At 36.7% G+C, this 13,418-nt stretch overlaps 1 protein-coding gene across 8 annotated transcripts in view; it reads left to right on the top strand.

Annotated features, from left to right (window-relative positions):
- The window catches only part of BBS9 (Bardet-Biedl syndrome 9), a 276,456-nt gene that overhangs the window by 15,791 nt on the left and 247,247 nt on the right, over positions 1-13,418 (top strand). For all 8 annotated transcript variants that reach the window (XR_014884013.1, XR_014884014.1, XM_085226608.1 and 5 more), the window contains exon 6: positions 11,628-11,802. Coding sequence is in view for 6 of the 8 variants with exons in the window: in XM_085226608.1 (XP_085082734.1) it covers positions 11,628-11,802 (175 nt within the window). In the remaining 2 variants the exon portion in view is untranslated. The remainder of the gene's footprint in view (positions 1-11,627; positions 11,803-13,418) is intronic.

Below are 13,418 nucleotides of genomic sequence, written 5' to 3'. Positions count from 1 at the left end.
CTCTAAAAGAATGCAGTTTCATTTTCAAACTAGTCAGTCTTTTCCTCTTCTCAAAGGATCTTTCAGAAATGTGTACACGCAGCTTTTGTTTATTTTTCTGATGTTCATTTGTAACTATTTCTTTACAAAAAGAAAGTCTTTTGTAATAGAAGTTTATTTGGAAGATCACCAAATCCTTGTTAGTTGCTCCCTCTGTTTCCATCAGAATACTTGAATAATTGAAACACATTTTGTACAGGCCTATGATGCTTTCTGCTAATTGCAGTTTAAAACATTTTGGGGGCTGTTTGGAATGATTTCTGCCTACATACCTATTAGAAATCTCTTTACAAGGTGACTCAGTGGAATAGATATTTTGGGTGGTGGTGAGTAGGTCAGAGTGTATCTTCCAATCACAGGAAAAAAAAAAACCTGTAAAACAAAATTAATGAATGTGTTTGCCTGTGTCAAAAGTGACAGGGAACAGAGTAGAAAGAAGAGTTAATCAGTTGAAATGCAGCAAGATGGTTCTGTTTCAGATTAATAAAGACAGTTCAAATTTTGCACTATCCAACTGGTTCTGGCTATGGGATATGCTTTCTCATGGTGACAACTTGTTCTAGTCCTTGTGATGCATGTGTTTTTGTCTCATGGGAAACTTAGCTGTGCTTATGCAAAATAACAAGACTTATTTTAAAATATGTGCCAAAGTGACCAGGGATTCAAGAAGCTGAAGTATTGAAAAAAATCTGGATTTCATTTTTTATATACTTTTTTTTTTAATGAGGCTGCCATGTTTTCCCCTTGATGGAAATGGAAATTGTAGTTGGTGAGACTTCAAGCTTACGTTAGTAGTAGTTCTTGCTAAGCAGCTATACAATACTAAGGTGCTATATGATGTGAATGGCTGTGGTGCTGAGCTGCTGCTGGGTTAAAACACAAATAGTTAACCACAAGTAAATGTGTGATTCATGTAGAAATACGCTTTAAAATATTATCTGCTTTAAAAACAAACAAATACAAAACAACAAAAAGCTATGAACACATATTTGCAAAGCTAGCAGTAAAGCAATAAATTCATGCAAGTTTCTTATATGAGGGAGGATAGAAATGGAGTAGAGGAAAAGATGGGGAATGTTATTGGGTGTCATTGCAATTCTGCTGTTATGTTCTAATTCTACATGTCTGTGTCACAGGTAAAACTTGAAAGATGAATTTATTGTATGATACTGACTTAAGGTCCTATTCATAATTTTTGATCCTACTGAAAGTTTTGCACCTAGGATATTGTGAAATATGGCCAATATTCAACTTTCATGAGCTTAATGAAAGATCTGCTATTAATTTGTGATTCACTTAAAAAAACAAACACACAACTGTTCAAGCAAAGGCTGTTGATTTGAAAGGGCTGACGGTTGACTTGTACTTCATTTCATTTTTCTTTGAGGCAGATTTGCAATTTCAGTAAGGTGTTCTATAATATAAACCTAATGTATGGTAGATATGTAGCTTCAGATAATGGCATTTGACTCTGAAAAGGTTTGCAGGTGAAACTTTCTCTTTCTGCTTTTAAAAGCCTGTTACTTTTTTAGTGCAGCACCTCTGTGAACCCAGAGTCTTGAAAGTAAATGCCTACATTGGCTGGGCTTGAAAAATAATTATATTTGACAAGTTAAAAAGAGAAACTAAATTTAAAGGTAGGATTTTACTGTCCCTTTGTTATTCTGGCTGTATCTGTGTGTACATCTGATCTACCATGCACAGCTAAAGTCTGTACTTTTAAGGTAATGTGCTGTAAATTATACAGCTATATTAGTGAATCTGTTATATTGTAAAGGAACAGCTTTCTGTGATGCTGCTTTCACAACTGTCTCAACATTTTTTTTTTTCTGAGACTACTTGTTAGAGTTAGCAATATTATTGTGTTTTTGCATGCTGTAAGAATTCTCTACTTAATACGAAGTTAAAAAAAAAAAAAAACAAACTAAAATCTATGTGGGGAGGACACCATCTCATGTGTAAACAGTGCCAAATATAAGGCTTCTTTCAGTAGAAACTAGCGTACTGGATTTTGCATCTGTGGCACTTCTGGATCTCAGTACTGTATGCCAGTCTTCTGTGCTCCTTCGAACCATTCGAGTGTTTTTCCTAAGGATCCTTTCACCACCTCAGCTCAACATGAGGTTGAAAGGGATCATTCCCATGTTGCATCCTGTCTCTGCCATCTTCTAAGGTAAAAGTCAGGGCAAGAATAAAGGAGCGTATCACAAGTCTCTAAAGGGTTGATTGTGTGAGTGAGGTCCAAGTTACCTGATTTGGCCTTTGGAGAAACTTCAGTAGTACAAGATTCCCTTTCCATCTAGAATTCTTTTCTATGCTCTATGACATTCAGAAATATGAAAGGATTAGATAAGGAGAACATGATATAATGATTGGGCATAGCAAAAAATTCCATTTCTTACAACAGATTTCCTGATTGCATACTTCACTGTGCCTTAACCAGGAAGAATTCTAATATACTAGGCTGTTGTAGGGAGAGCATCTCTTGTATTGGGACTTGCAAACATATTTTACTTAATAGCTAGAAGTGATTAGAAAATAATTAAAATGAACATGGGTAGAATAAAGGTTTGGTGTTTTTCCTTTTGTTTCTCTTAAGTTCTCATGTACTTCTGTTTTTTTTTTTTTTTTTTTTCCTTTCTGCTGGAGTGGGTTTTTCTTTCAATTCCATTGGGAAGGTAGGTAGTTGGTCTCAGCTGGAACACATGCACCTTTCATCTTTTAGGTTGGCTACAAGCATCATCACTGAGAGATGCAGGGTATTTTTCTCCTTATGTCTACTGGGGTATTGCACTGCCTTGGCAGTGCTTTCAGAACCTTTGGTTTAGAATGAGTGATTGCAGCTGAAGTCCTGAACTTCACTCCCTTCTGTAGTAACACAGTGGGCAGCCACCAGACCACCGAGTTAGTCCATTTGGTGTTACTTCTGAATGTACATTGACATGTGCTTCCTGCTTTGGCTTAGAGAAGTAACCTAAGACTAGTCTTTTACTAGGCATACATTGTTTGAAGAAGTGCCTGATGTATTTTCAAATGGTTTTTCCATTAGTAGGAAGCAATTTGTGGAGTGCTATTCTCACAGTTGACCCACAACTATTTTGTTTCAGGAGCTATGCTCAGAAGCAAGTTAAGTTCTCCAGAAGTGATTTGAACTGGTGGAGGCTTTGCTGTCTATGCTGGGGGGGAGCACATGGGAAGATGGGTCTAAATTTCAGTGATGAAAGAAAATGAAAATGTGTTTTTCTTGCATCAACTCGGGATAGTGGTCTTTTATCCTGTGTGTGGGAGTACAGTTTGTATGCATCTCTTTACTGCAAACTTAAATTTTCTTCAATTCAGAAAACGTTTCCCATGTATAAAACGTCCATAAACCTGAGAGGTTTGTCTTACTAATGCCAATTTATCCCCTAACTTTATTTTCATTGATACTTCCTTCCACTTTAGGCTTTTGACTGAAATTTATGAATACCATGGAAGGCAGGAAAATTGTCTCTGCTGACATATCCCTAAACTCTGTAGCTTGAAGATGCTTATTCTGATTTCTAATTTATCCCATTTGGTGCTGTAGTTTTCATTGCATGTTTTCACATGGTGCCCAGGCCTTCTGACTACATAGTGTGTGTTTTATGAAAATTATTTGGTACCAGAGAAGAGACTCAGAGCAGAGGAAATCACTAACATGCAAAAGCTTAAGCTCCAAAATAATCTTAATTAGAAGCTCATTTGAGAGAGCGACCACCTGCCACTCATTTTGGCTTTGAATTAGCTCTAAAAATACTTTCTGGTTTAAAAAACCAAGTGTGATGTAAATATGTTCTTATCATACTAGAATAATGAAACTACAAACAACAGTAGCTGGACTCCTGCTTGAAAGTAACACTTGCTGGCTGAAGGGCATTCCTCTTGAGGCACGTGCTGCTGAAACTATGTAGAGTCTAAATGATTCCATCTGATCTGCAGAAAGCACTATGGGCTACATTTTCACTTTATAAATATGTCACTGGCAAAGCCAACTGGCTGCAATAAGCTTTTCTGAAATGGACATTTCTGGCTGAGTTTTTGGAAGACGGCATTTCTTAAAGTGAAATATAAAAACCCTATTCACTAGCTACACATAAAAAAACAAATGGCCAAAGGAAATAAGATGTTCTATAAAAAGCTGGGAAATAAAAGTTCATGCACAATTTATTTTTCTTTAATTATGGTTTACGTTTAATAGTTCAGGTAATTGGAGTTTGATTTTTTTGGTTAAAACACAAATTTAAAAATTTGTGAGTAGAAACAACATAAATGAAATCAACAAAGTACCTGGTATATTAAGAAATGTTACTGTGCTCTTAAAGGAGGCACAGAATTTACTCAATTTTTTTTAGTTAGGTAAAGTTTTCAGTGCCTGACATCAGGCGGTATGGTTCAGTGCCACAGTACACATAAAGATCATTGAAATGCTGTAAGGAACTTGCCTTGCTATGTCATAGCATTGTCATATCACCACTGTTAAAGCAGGATATTTTAACACTGATATTTGTGTGAGCATAGTTAGGGACTCGTTATGAATGCTGAAGATGAACATGTCTGTTTCTGATATAATATTGCAAGAAGATGCTATATTTTCTACTGTTCATTATTTTTATGATATAACAAAACTGGTAAGAATTAGATATTGTTAAAATACATAGAAGCTATTACTACTTATTATTACTACTTAAGCAGTAACAGTTCGATTGACCTGTATTTTTCATTTGTTGATAAAAGTGTAATGTGTCTACCAGATAATCAGTGCTGCATAAAGATGATAATATCTGCTGTAATGTTTTGGTTTTTAATGTCATTGGAAGACTAGAAATTAACAACTAAACTGCATTTTTTTATCTAAACTTCTTAAACAAGAAGGTTATAAGTCTGTCTCATTACTATTCATATAACTGGTAGTGCCTGAAATCATGTCAAGAAAGATATAATACAAGATTTCTGAACTATTAAGGGCATTTTCATTATAAGTGCACGTCTCTTTTCATTTTAATCTCACAATTAAATATTTTATTTTTGTGATTATTTTTTTTAATCTAATGACATTTAATCTCATGAGTTCCAGGGCTCAATCCTAGTGCCAGTTCTGTTTAACATTTACACCAATAACCAATTCTGGGTACAGAATTGGAATGTATCCTCAGCCAGTTTGCTGATGATACTGAAATGGGACGTGCGGTTGACTCTTCTTGCAGAGGCCTTGCAGAGAGTTTTAGATAGATTGGCACATGGAAAAATCATTAATGGTATGAAATTGAACAAAGGGAAATATCGGGTTCTGTACCTGGGAATGAGCAATGCCAGACCTAGTCACAGCTGGTGCTCATAGGCTCATCATGAGCCAGGAGTGTGCCCTGGCAGCCAAGATGACAAGCCACATTTTGGGATACATTAAACACACCACAACCAGTATTGGTTGGTGCAACCTCACTTTGCATATTGTGTGCAGTTCTGGGCTCTATATATTTTATATACATGTGTGTTTGTGTGTATGTGTATAAAAAGGATGTTAAAGTGCTTGAAAGCATCCAGAGTAGGGCAACAAGGCTGGTAAAAGGGGAGGGAGGCCTGTCCTGTGGAGAAGGGCTGAGGACAGTTTGATTATCTAGCCTGAAGGCTGTGCTTCCTTTTTTTTTTTTTTTTTTCTTTTGTCTGGAGAACTCAGAACTGGACCAGTACCCTAGATGTGCCCCTCACCAATGATGAATAGAGGGAAAGGGTCACTTCCCTTGATCTGCTGGTGCCACTCTTCCTGATGTAGCCCAAGGTGCTGTTGAACTTCACTGCTGCAGAGGCTTATGGTCTAGCTTGTTCAGCTGAACTCCCTGCTTCTGAGTGAAGAATTTCTTCCTAGCGTCAAACCTAAACCACACTTTCAGGTTAAATCTGATCTCCCTTGTCCTAACCATGCACCAATTGCTGCCTTGGCATTGCCCCCTTTCTTCACAGTCTCCAGCACCTCATGTCACTCGCTGATCTGTGTAGTTATTTTTCCCCAGGTATAGGACTCTGCACTTGCCCCTGTTGAAACTTCTCTGCCCAGCTTTCCATCCTGTCCACATCTCACTGAATGGCAGCTCAGCAGACTTGCTGTGGGTGCTGTCTATCCATTCATTGAGGTTCTTGATGGAAATGTTAAACAAGACTGGACCCAAAACTGACCCTTGGGAAACACGACTTGCTACAGGCCTACACCTAAGTTCTGAGTCACTGATCACAACCCTCTGAGCTCTGCCTGTCAGCTATTTCTTAATCCACTTCACTGTTTACTCATCTATTCTCCTCTTCTTAAGTTTACATATGAGGATATTATGAGAGACAGCGTCAAAAGTCTTGAGTCATATCACTCTTGCAGCTGTCCAAGTCACACCTGACAGTTTGCTAAACTTTAATGAAGTTATTTGTTTAAAAAAAGATGAAATTCTGGCTGACATCCTACCATTAGCTTACAGCACTCAGGTAGGTATGACTGCCTATGTAAGACTTGGCCTGGGACTTGGGAGGAACCATGTATTCTGAGCAAGGCAAGCTAGAGGCTTGGCAAGACAGTGGTGAGTAGGATGGTTCCTTCTAGTATTAGCAGAGCATTAGATTGGTTTTGTTCATTTATCTGTTTGTATATGTAGCGTGTCACAAGTGATACTCTCTGAATTTGCATAGTTGCTACAGTTCTATTAGAAATACGCTTTTTTGAAATTTACACTAATAATGTTTGATAGCATCAGCTGTTAGTGTGACATGGAGGGCATTTAGAATTGTTATAATCTCAATATTAAATAATTTTTGATTTTGTATATGCTTTTTGCTTTGTTTTAATTGAAATGTATGTAAGGTGTTTGTTTACAGACTGTTTTCTGACTAATTTCTGAGTTGTGTTACTAAAAGCATTGCAATGTTTTTGGCTAGCTCTTCAGAAACTCTATAAGCAGCAAACCAAATGTTCATCCTGACTATGATCAGTAGTTACTTTAACCTCTTGAATGCCTGCGTATTTCAGCTGCAGGATGTCAGCTACAAGTTATAAATAAATTAAGCAATTTTGGAATCTGTTCTGTGAGTAACACTTAAGAGGGGAAATTGTTCTCAAATCTTTTAATAAAGGTGCTTTATACGTATTTTGGTAGAAACATATTAGCCATGTTTAAAAGCTGTGTGTGTATGCGTATCTAATGCACACGTGTGTAAACTATGCTTCTTATTTAATGAAGAATGAATTCTAAGATTGAACAAAAGCCATTGACCCTGCTTTATAGCTTAGAAAGTGTGTAAAAAAAACCCAAAGAAAACCACTGCTCAATTGGTCTGTTTGGAAAATGCTTTTAAGGATCCAATGTCAAACCTAATAATTTTCTTAAAACGATTGCATTTTGCCCCAGGAAACATTTGTTCATTGACTTTATGCTGTTAACAGAAGTAAAGTGTGTTTCCTAGAAGGTTGTAGGACTTAAATCTACTAACGGTGGTAAATGTATCCTCTTCTATTTTGGGAACTTGAAAAAAAAAAAAGCCTTCTAAATGTTATATACTAAACTTTGAGACTTAATCATTGTATTGAAGTTGCTAGTGACAGGTGGCTAATAGTTTAAAGAGCTGCTAGAAAGATGATATATTTACATTTTTTCACTTGCTGAGGTAGGAAAAAAACCCCAAAGATGTACTAACTTGCTAACTTCAGTAGCAGATATGTGAGTACTTTTGATGGGTACCTCAGTAGTTTCTTTGAGTTGCTTTTGTCTAACGTTTCTTTCTTAGTACAGATGTAGATGTCACTTGGTGTAGGAAAACTAGACTTTGTTTTCTCAGCTAGGGTTTTTTTTTTTTTTCCGTCACCAGAAAAAGCTTGATTATTAGAGTACTTCATTTTAAAAGGGAATATGGGGTTTTCTAATGTTGATTGAAAATCTTTTTTATGCTTTAATATGAGTTCATCTATTGAAAATACGATTATTACCTTGTTAAGGTAAGATTGAAGTTTGATATTGGCAGCTATCCAAATATATTATCTCCCCAAATATGAGGGCTGCTCTGAAAGTAATGCCTCCTATTTTATTATGTTGTCCCATGACATCAGAGGTTGAATGTTGGTGCTATGGTAGTAGATGTTGAACCTTCCCTCCAATGTTCTGTTAAACTTTGTTGCCGCGTGGCAGATAGCAGCAGATGAGCAGTCTGATATGAATGTGCATATGAAGCAAAGATATGGGATTGATTTCTTCCAGGCAGAAAATGGCATCCACACATATTCACTGATGCTTGCTGAATGATTATGGGAATCAAACGGTGGATGTGATTACAGTGAGGCAATGAGTGGTGCTTTTCAGCAGTAGTGACAGCAATGTGAAAGACAAGCCACATTTGAGATGGCTGTGGATAGCTGTCACACCACAAAAGGAAGAGAATCTCAATCAGCTCATCCACAGGAATCGGCAGATTGTGACCAAGGAACTGTGGATGGAACTGAATATCAGCTTCAGTGTGTTGGAAACAACGGTGGCAACGTTAGAATATCACAGAATTTGCTCTGTGTGAGTCCCACAGATGCTCATAGAGGAACAGAACAGATGCTCACAGAGGAACAGAAGGGAACGCTATTTACCGTTGTCAGGACCAACTGAACTAACACAAGGCTGAAGGTGACAGTTTCCTGGGTTGCAACTTTATTAGTGGTGATAGTGGTGTCACTGCTACAAGCTGGAGACAAAACTGCAGTCCATGGAGTGGCAATATGCAAATTTCCCCTTGAAAAAGAAGTTCAAGATGCAGCCTTCAGCAGGTAAAGAAATGCGCACTGTAGCTTGGGATAGGAAAGGTGATTCTTCTGGATTTCCTGGAACCTGAACAAACCACCTCTGGCTGCTAAATTGTGATATTGTCTAAGCTGAAGGCTCAAACTTTCAGAGACAGGCCATGAAGAAGACAACCTTTCTCTTGCAGCACCTGTCCGTGCTTCTCTCCACTTTGTCAGAATTCCCCCATCAGAATCTGAGTAAGGATTTAATACAAAACAGTTAGTATTGGCTTGAGAAAGTAACGTTTTGTTTGAGAAATAATAATTACCAGCCCTTCTAGAGCTGAAAGGAAGCTGAACTGGGAATTACCTATCCAGAACTGCTTACCATATCATGACTTCTCTGAGAACAACGTGTTATAAACCACATACCAATTAAGTTGTTTAATTAACTAATTATCTATTTGAAGTTTCTTGTAGCTGCTTTCATCTCTGCTGCTTAACTACATTACAATATGGAAATTAAAGGAAATGAAAACAATTTATTAGACAGAATAGAGTAGACAAAGTAAGAAGTCACAGCAGAAAAAAAAAAAACAAAACAAAAAAGCAGGCCACCTGATCATACTTGCAACATGTGGGCAGCAGTGGTGGTAGGTGGATTGTTGGACTAGATGGTCTCAGATCTTTTCCAGCCTTGATAATTCTGATAACGCCAGACCCCATTCCAGTTTGAAGACTGTGGAGGAGAAAATTGCCAATCTTGCTTATACTGTACTATCACTTACTCTGTATAGTCCAGATGTTGTACCTCCTAACTTCTGGACTGTGTGGGAAGCAACATGGCCATAGCAGCTGTGAAACACTGGGTCACTCCTCTGGTGCAGACTTTTATAAGCATGGTGAGCAGTCTCCTGTTCATCACTGGCAGAATTGCATACCTGTTGGTGATGTCTATGTTGAAAAACAGGTTTTTGAGCTGAGAATTCGCTTTATCAAGTAGTGTTATTGTGCTCTTTGTATTTGTTGTAGTTTCCATGGAAGTAAATAGGAGGCATTAGTTTTGGAGATATATATATATTTTTACACACATATATGCACAACATGTTTTCAAGCAGACAATACCAACAATACTCTTGAATAAGAGTGACCTCTAACGTTTTCAGAAAAGGTGTGTGTAGAACATAAGATAAGAAACAGGCATTCATCACAAGCCTTCCTGATACTACATTCTTGATACTTTTTTTTTTTTTGCTCTTCCGTCTTTAAATCTTGGGGAACGATGGGAAGGATTGAAATATTTTCAAAAGTGAATGACTTGAATATAGTCTCTGCTATATGAACAAAATGAACAAAATGAATTACATTTTCAAATGTCTTTTCTTGCTCCTGTTTGGTATTTGCAACAGTCTTGATAGATCTTGACTGAACTACGTGCAGAATTTGGAAAAACAAATGGAGGAATTTGATTTTTAGATTATGGGAAAATCTGAAGCAGTGTGGTGGGAGGTATGGAGGGTAGAGAGGGCGAGTGGGTAAGATCCTTGTTACTCTGAACTAAATCCTGTTTGCTTTAGTCACAAGAACAAATAACACGATGTACTGCTGACCTATTACACTATTTATTTTCAAGTACTTAGTTTCTATGAAGAATCGCAGAGAAACGACCAATACTTTCCACTGTAGTTTACACTTACTGCTTTTTCAACTATTGAGTGTGATCTTGACCTTTATGCCACCTTCGTTATTTAAGTATAAGAAAGAGTATTTGTTCTGTTTTTGTTTTAGTTCATCTTCTTGTGTTGGAAAACGGTCTTAAAGTATTGGGGATGGACTTTGAGTGAACAAGAATTTTTTTCAAGTTCTCCATTTATATACTAGAGCTCTAGTATATACTAGATACGGTGGAGTATTTCAATGCAGATAAATTTATGTTGCATGACATTATTTTGTGTTATGTTTGCCAGATTGGGGCTTTTCTTTGAATTCAGGCAAGATATTTCCATTAACGGTTCCAAGCTATTAGTCTTATTGGTATGGCTTTCTCTTCAAATACATGGAAAACATTGTTTGCTTGGATTACTGCATTGACATATGAAATGCAAAACTCATAATCAGCCTCTGACCTCAGAATGTGTCAAAATGAAGCTTTGTATTTAGCTTGGTGTTTTAGAGACATATCGAGTCATGTATTCAGGCTATTAAATAAGGGCTTGAAGTCGTTTACTCCGAGCTGACTTTTTCTGTTCCTAATATTGTTTGCAACAAATGGACTGAATCTGTTTATTTCTTCATTCCTTGAAGACACAAAATATGAATACAGGCTGTGGAAAACATTGCTGTTAAAAATAGTACTATGGCAATATATATTTGTAGGAATTCTTGTTATGTTGTTTAACTACTCTTGAAAGACTAGAATAGGTTATTTAGTTTTAATTCATGGTTATTATGACTGCTTGTGATATATAGAGGCTTTTCTTTTTTTTTTCCCCTTGGAGTATTGAAACATTTCTTGAAACTACAATTGTAATAGTTATAACATCAGGAATTTTGCTTTAAAATGATTTTTTTTCTTAATATATTCTGAATGACATCCAAAACACCTAATTATCTAGACTTTTTTTTAATACTAAGTTTGTTCTTTATAGTAAGCAAAAAGTAAGTTAAAGTTGGAATATTTAGTATTCTTAATAGTGAACATGAATTGAAATTAGTCCCACTTCTATTAGCGTAAGTACAACTTTTCGTTCTGCAGTTGTTAAAAGTTCAATTGTCTAGTTAATGTTGTTTTGTTTCCTTTATATATCTTCCCTTTGCTCTTCTTTCTTAGGTCGAGATTTGATATGTATACAGTCCATGGATGGGATGCTAATGTTATTTGAACAGGAAAGCTATGCTTTTGGCCGTTTTTTACCTGGTTTTCTTCTGCCTGGTCCCTTGACTTACAGCTCTCGGACAGATTCTTTCATTACAGTGTCTTCCTCTCGACAGGTTGAGAGTTACAAGTATGTGTTCATATTCACTAATTATGGCATATTTTGGTGCTTTTATTCAGTATGTAAACAAAAATAACCACATAATTTTTTTATTATCTTTGCTGAAAAAAGCCAACTGTGTTTCCTGTGTAATTTATAGTCACATTAATTCTATAATTATTCAAGTGTGTTATATTATTGAAGACTCATCACATAGTCCTGCAAGTGCTAGATTCTTTCTTCGGTTCCGTCTAATCTTTCCATTCTGTTTTGTCTATACTGTACTGCTAAAGCAAGATGATGGTCCTTCCAAACACCTTTTCTTTTTTTTCAGTGAAATGTTTTATTTTGCTGCAAATATCTGTTAGTCTTGTTAATCTGTTCAGTTTTTAGAAGAGATTTGTGGTGACACTTTGAACGTGAGATCATCTTAAGGCAATAAGGGCTGGTGGGGAGAAGTGGAGTTCACCTGTCAGTAGAGTCTTGATAAGCTCATGGAGCTCCGGATTGAGGGATAGGTGCCAAATACTTCAAGTAAATGGCAGAATTGGGGTTGAGGGCCAAATGCTTGGCAGGAAATGCTTTCAGAATTCCTTAAAGGAAGTGTGATGAGTGGAGGCCCATCTTAAATGCATGTTCACAAACACTTACAGCCTGGGCAACAAAGAGAAGGAGCTAGAAGTTGTGTGCAGATGCAGAGCTATGATGTTACTGCATTTGGAGCAATCCCTGCTTTGCCTCATCTTTTCTCCATTAAAACTGATAAGGTCTGCTCTTAGGCCTTCTGAATTTTTATGGCTAACAATAAATGCGGGGTGGTGAGTGGTGGTGGAGGATTAGCAACTACAAGATGGATGAAAATGTGACAGAACTGTCAGACTGCCAGAATAGCCGTCGATTCAGACTAACAGCCTTAGATGAATGATGTTCCTCAGGAGATGATACTGGAGCCAATATTTCTTTAACATCCTCATCAAAGACCTGAAATATAAGAATAAATGTCCTGAAATGCAAGGATGATGCCAAACTGTAAAAAGTGATAAAGAAGAAAAAGAAAAAAGAGGGTTAGGGTAGAAGCTATATTGCTTGTCTAATTCTGAATTAAATCTGGTAAGCTGTTGACTATCATCTCCACTACTATTAGTAAATATTTAAATGTGTCTTGAAAGACAGATTGGTTCTGCCAATTTTAAGACTGCAAACAAATGATACTGTGAAATTTAGGAGCTTGCAGATAATGCTTCTTCCTAACAGATATTGTAGCCCTGTTATTTTGATTAACAATACTGATCAGTTATTACTATTTGTCATCTTCCTACCACCAGCATGTTCATATGACTACAGTGCACATTTCTGTACTATGTAGACACATTTTCTCTATGTAGCTTTTGAAGAATATTTTTTTATATTAAAATAAGATACTAGCTGCCTTCTTGATCATAACTGAAAATAACAGTTCTGCCTTTTCAGAAAATGTGTCCATATTACCTGTTTGGGAAAATTATGGCAAATGGCATCTCATTCTTTACTCATGAAGATAATAAATGGATGATGCTTTATTCTTAAAATTCTATTTGTAGCCTCACTAAGTATTGAAGCACTGCTGTGTTGCTTGAACACACGAGAAGGTAGGATCCCACATTGAA

This window comes from Meleagris gallopavo, chromosome 6 (genome assembly GCF_905368555.1).
Source record: "Meleagris gallopavo chromosome 6, MGAL_WU_HG_1.1, whole genome shotgun sequence".
NCBI classification, from domain to species: Eukaryota; Metazoa; Chordata; class Aves; order Galliformes; family Phasianidae; genus Meleagris; species Meleagris gallopavo.
Note: the sequence above shows the minus strand (reverse complement) of the source record. Positions and strands in the feature narration are given on the sequence as shown.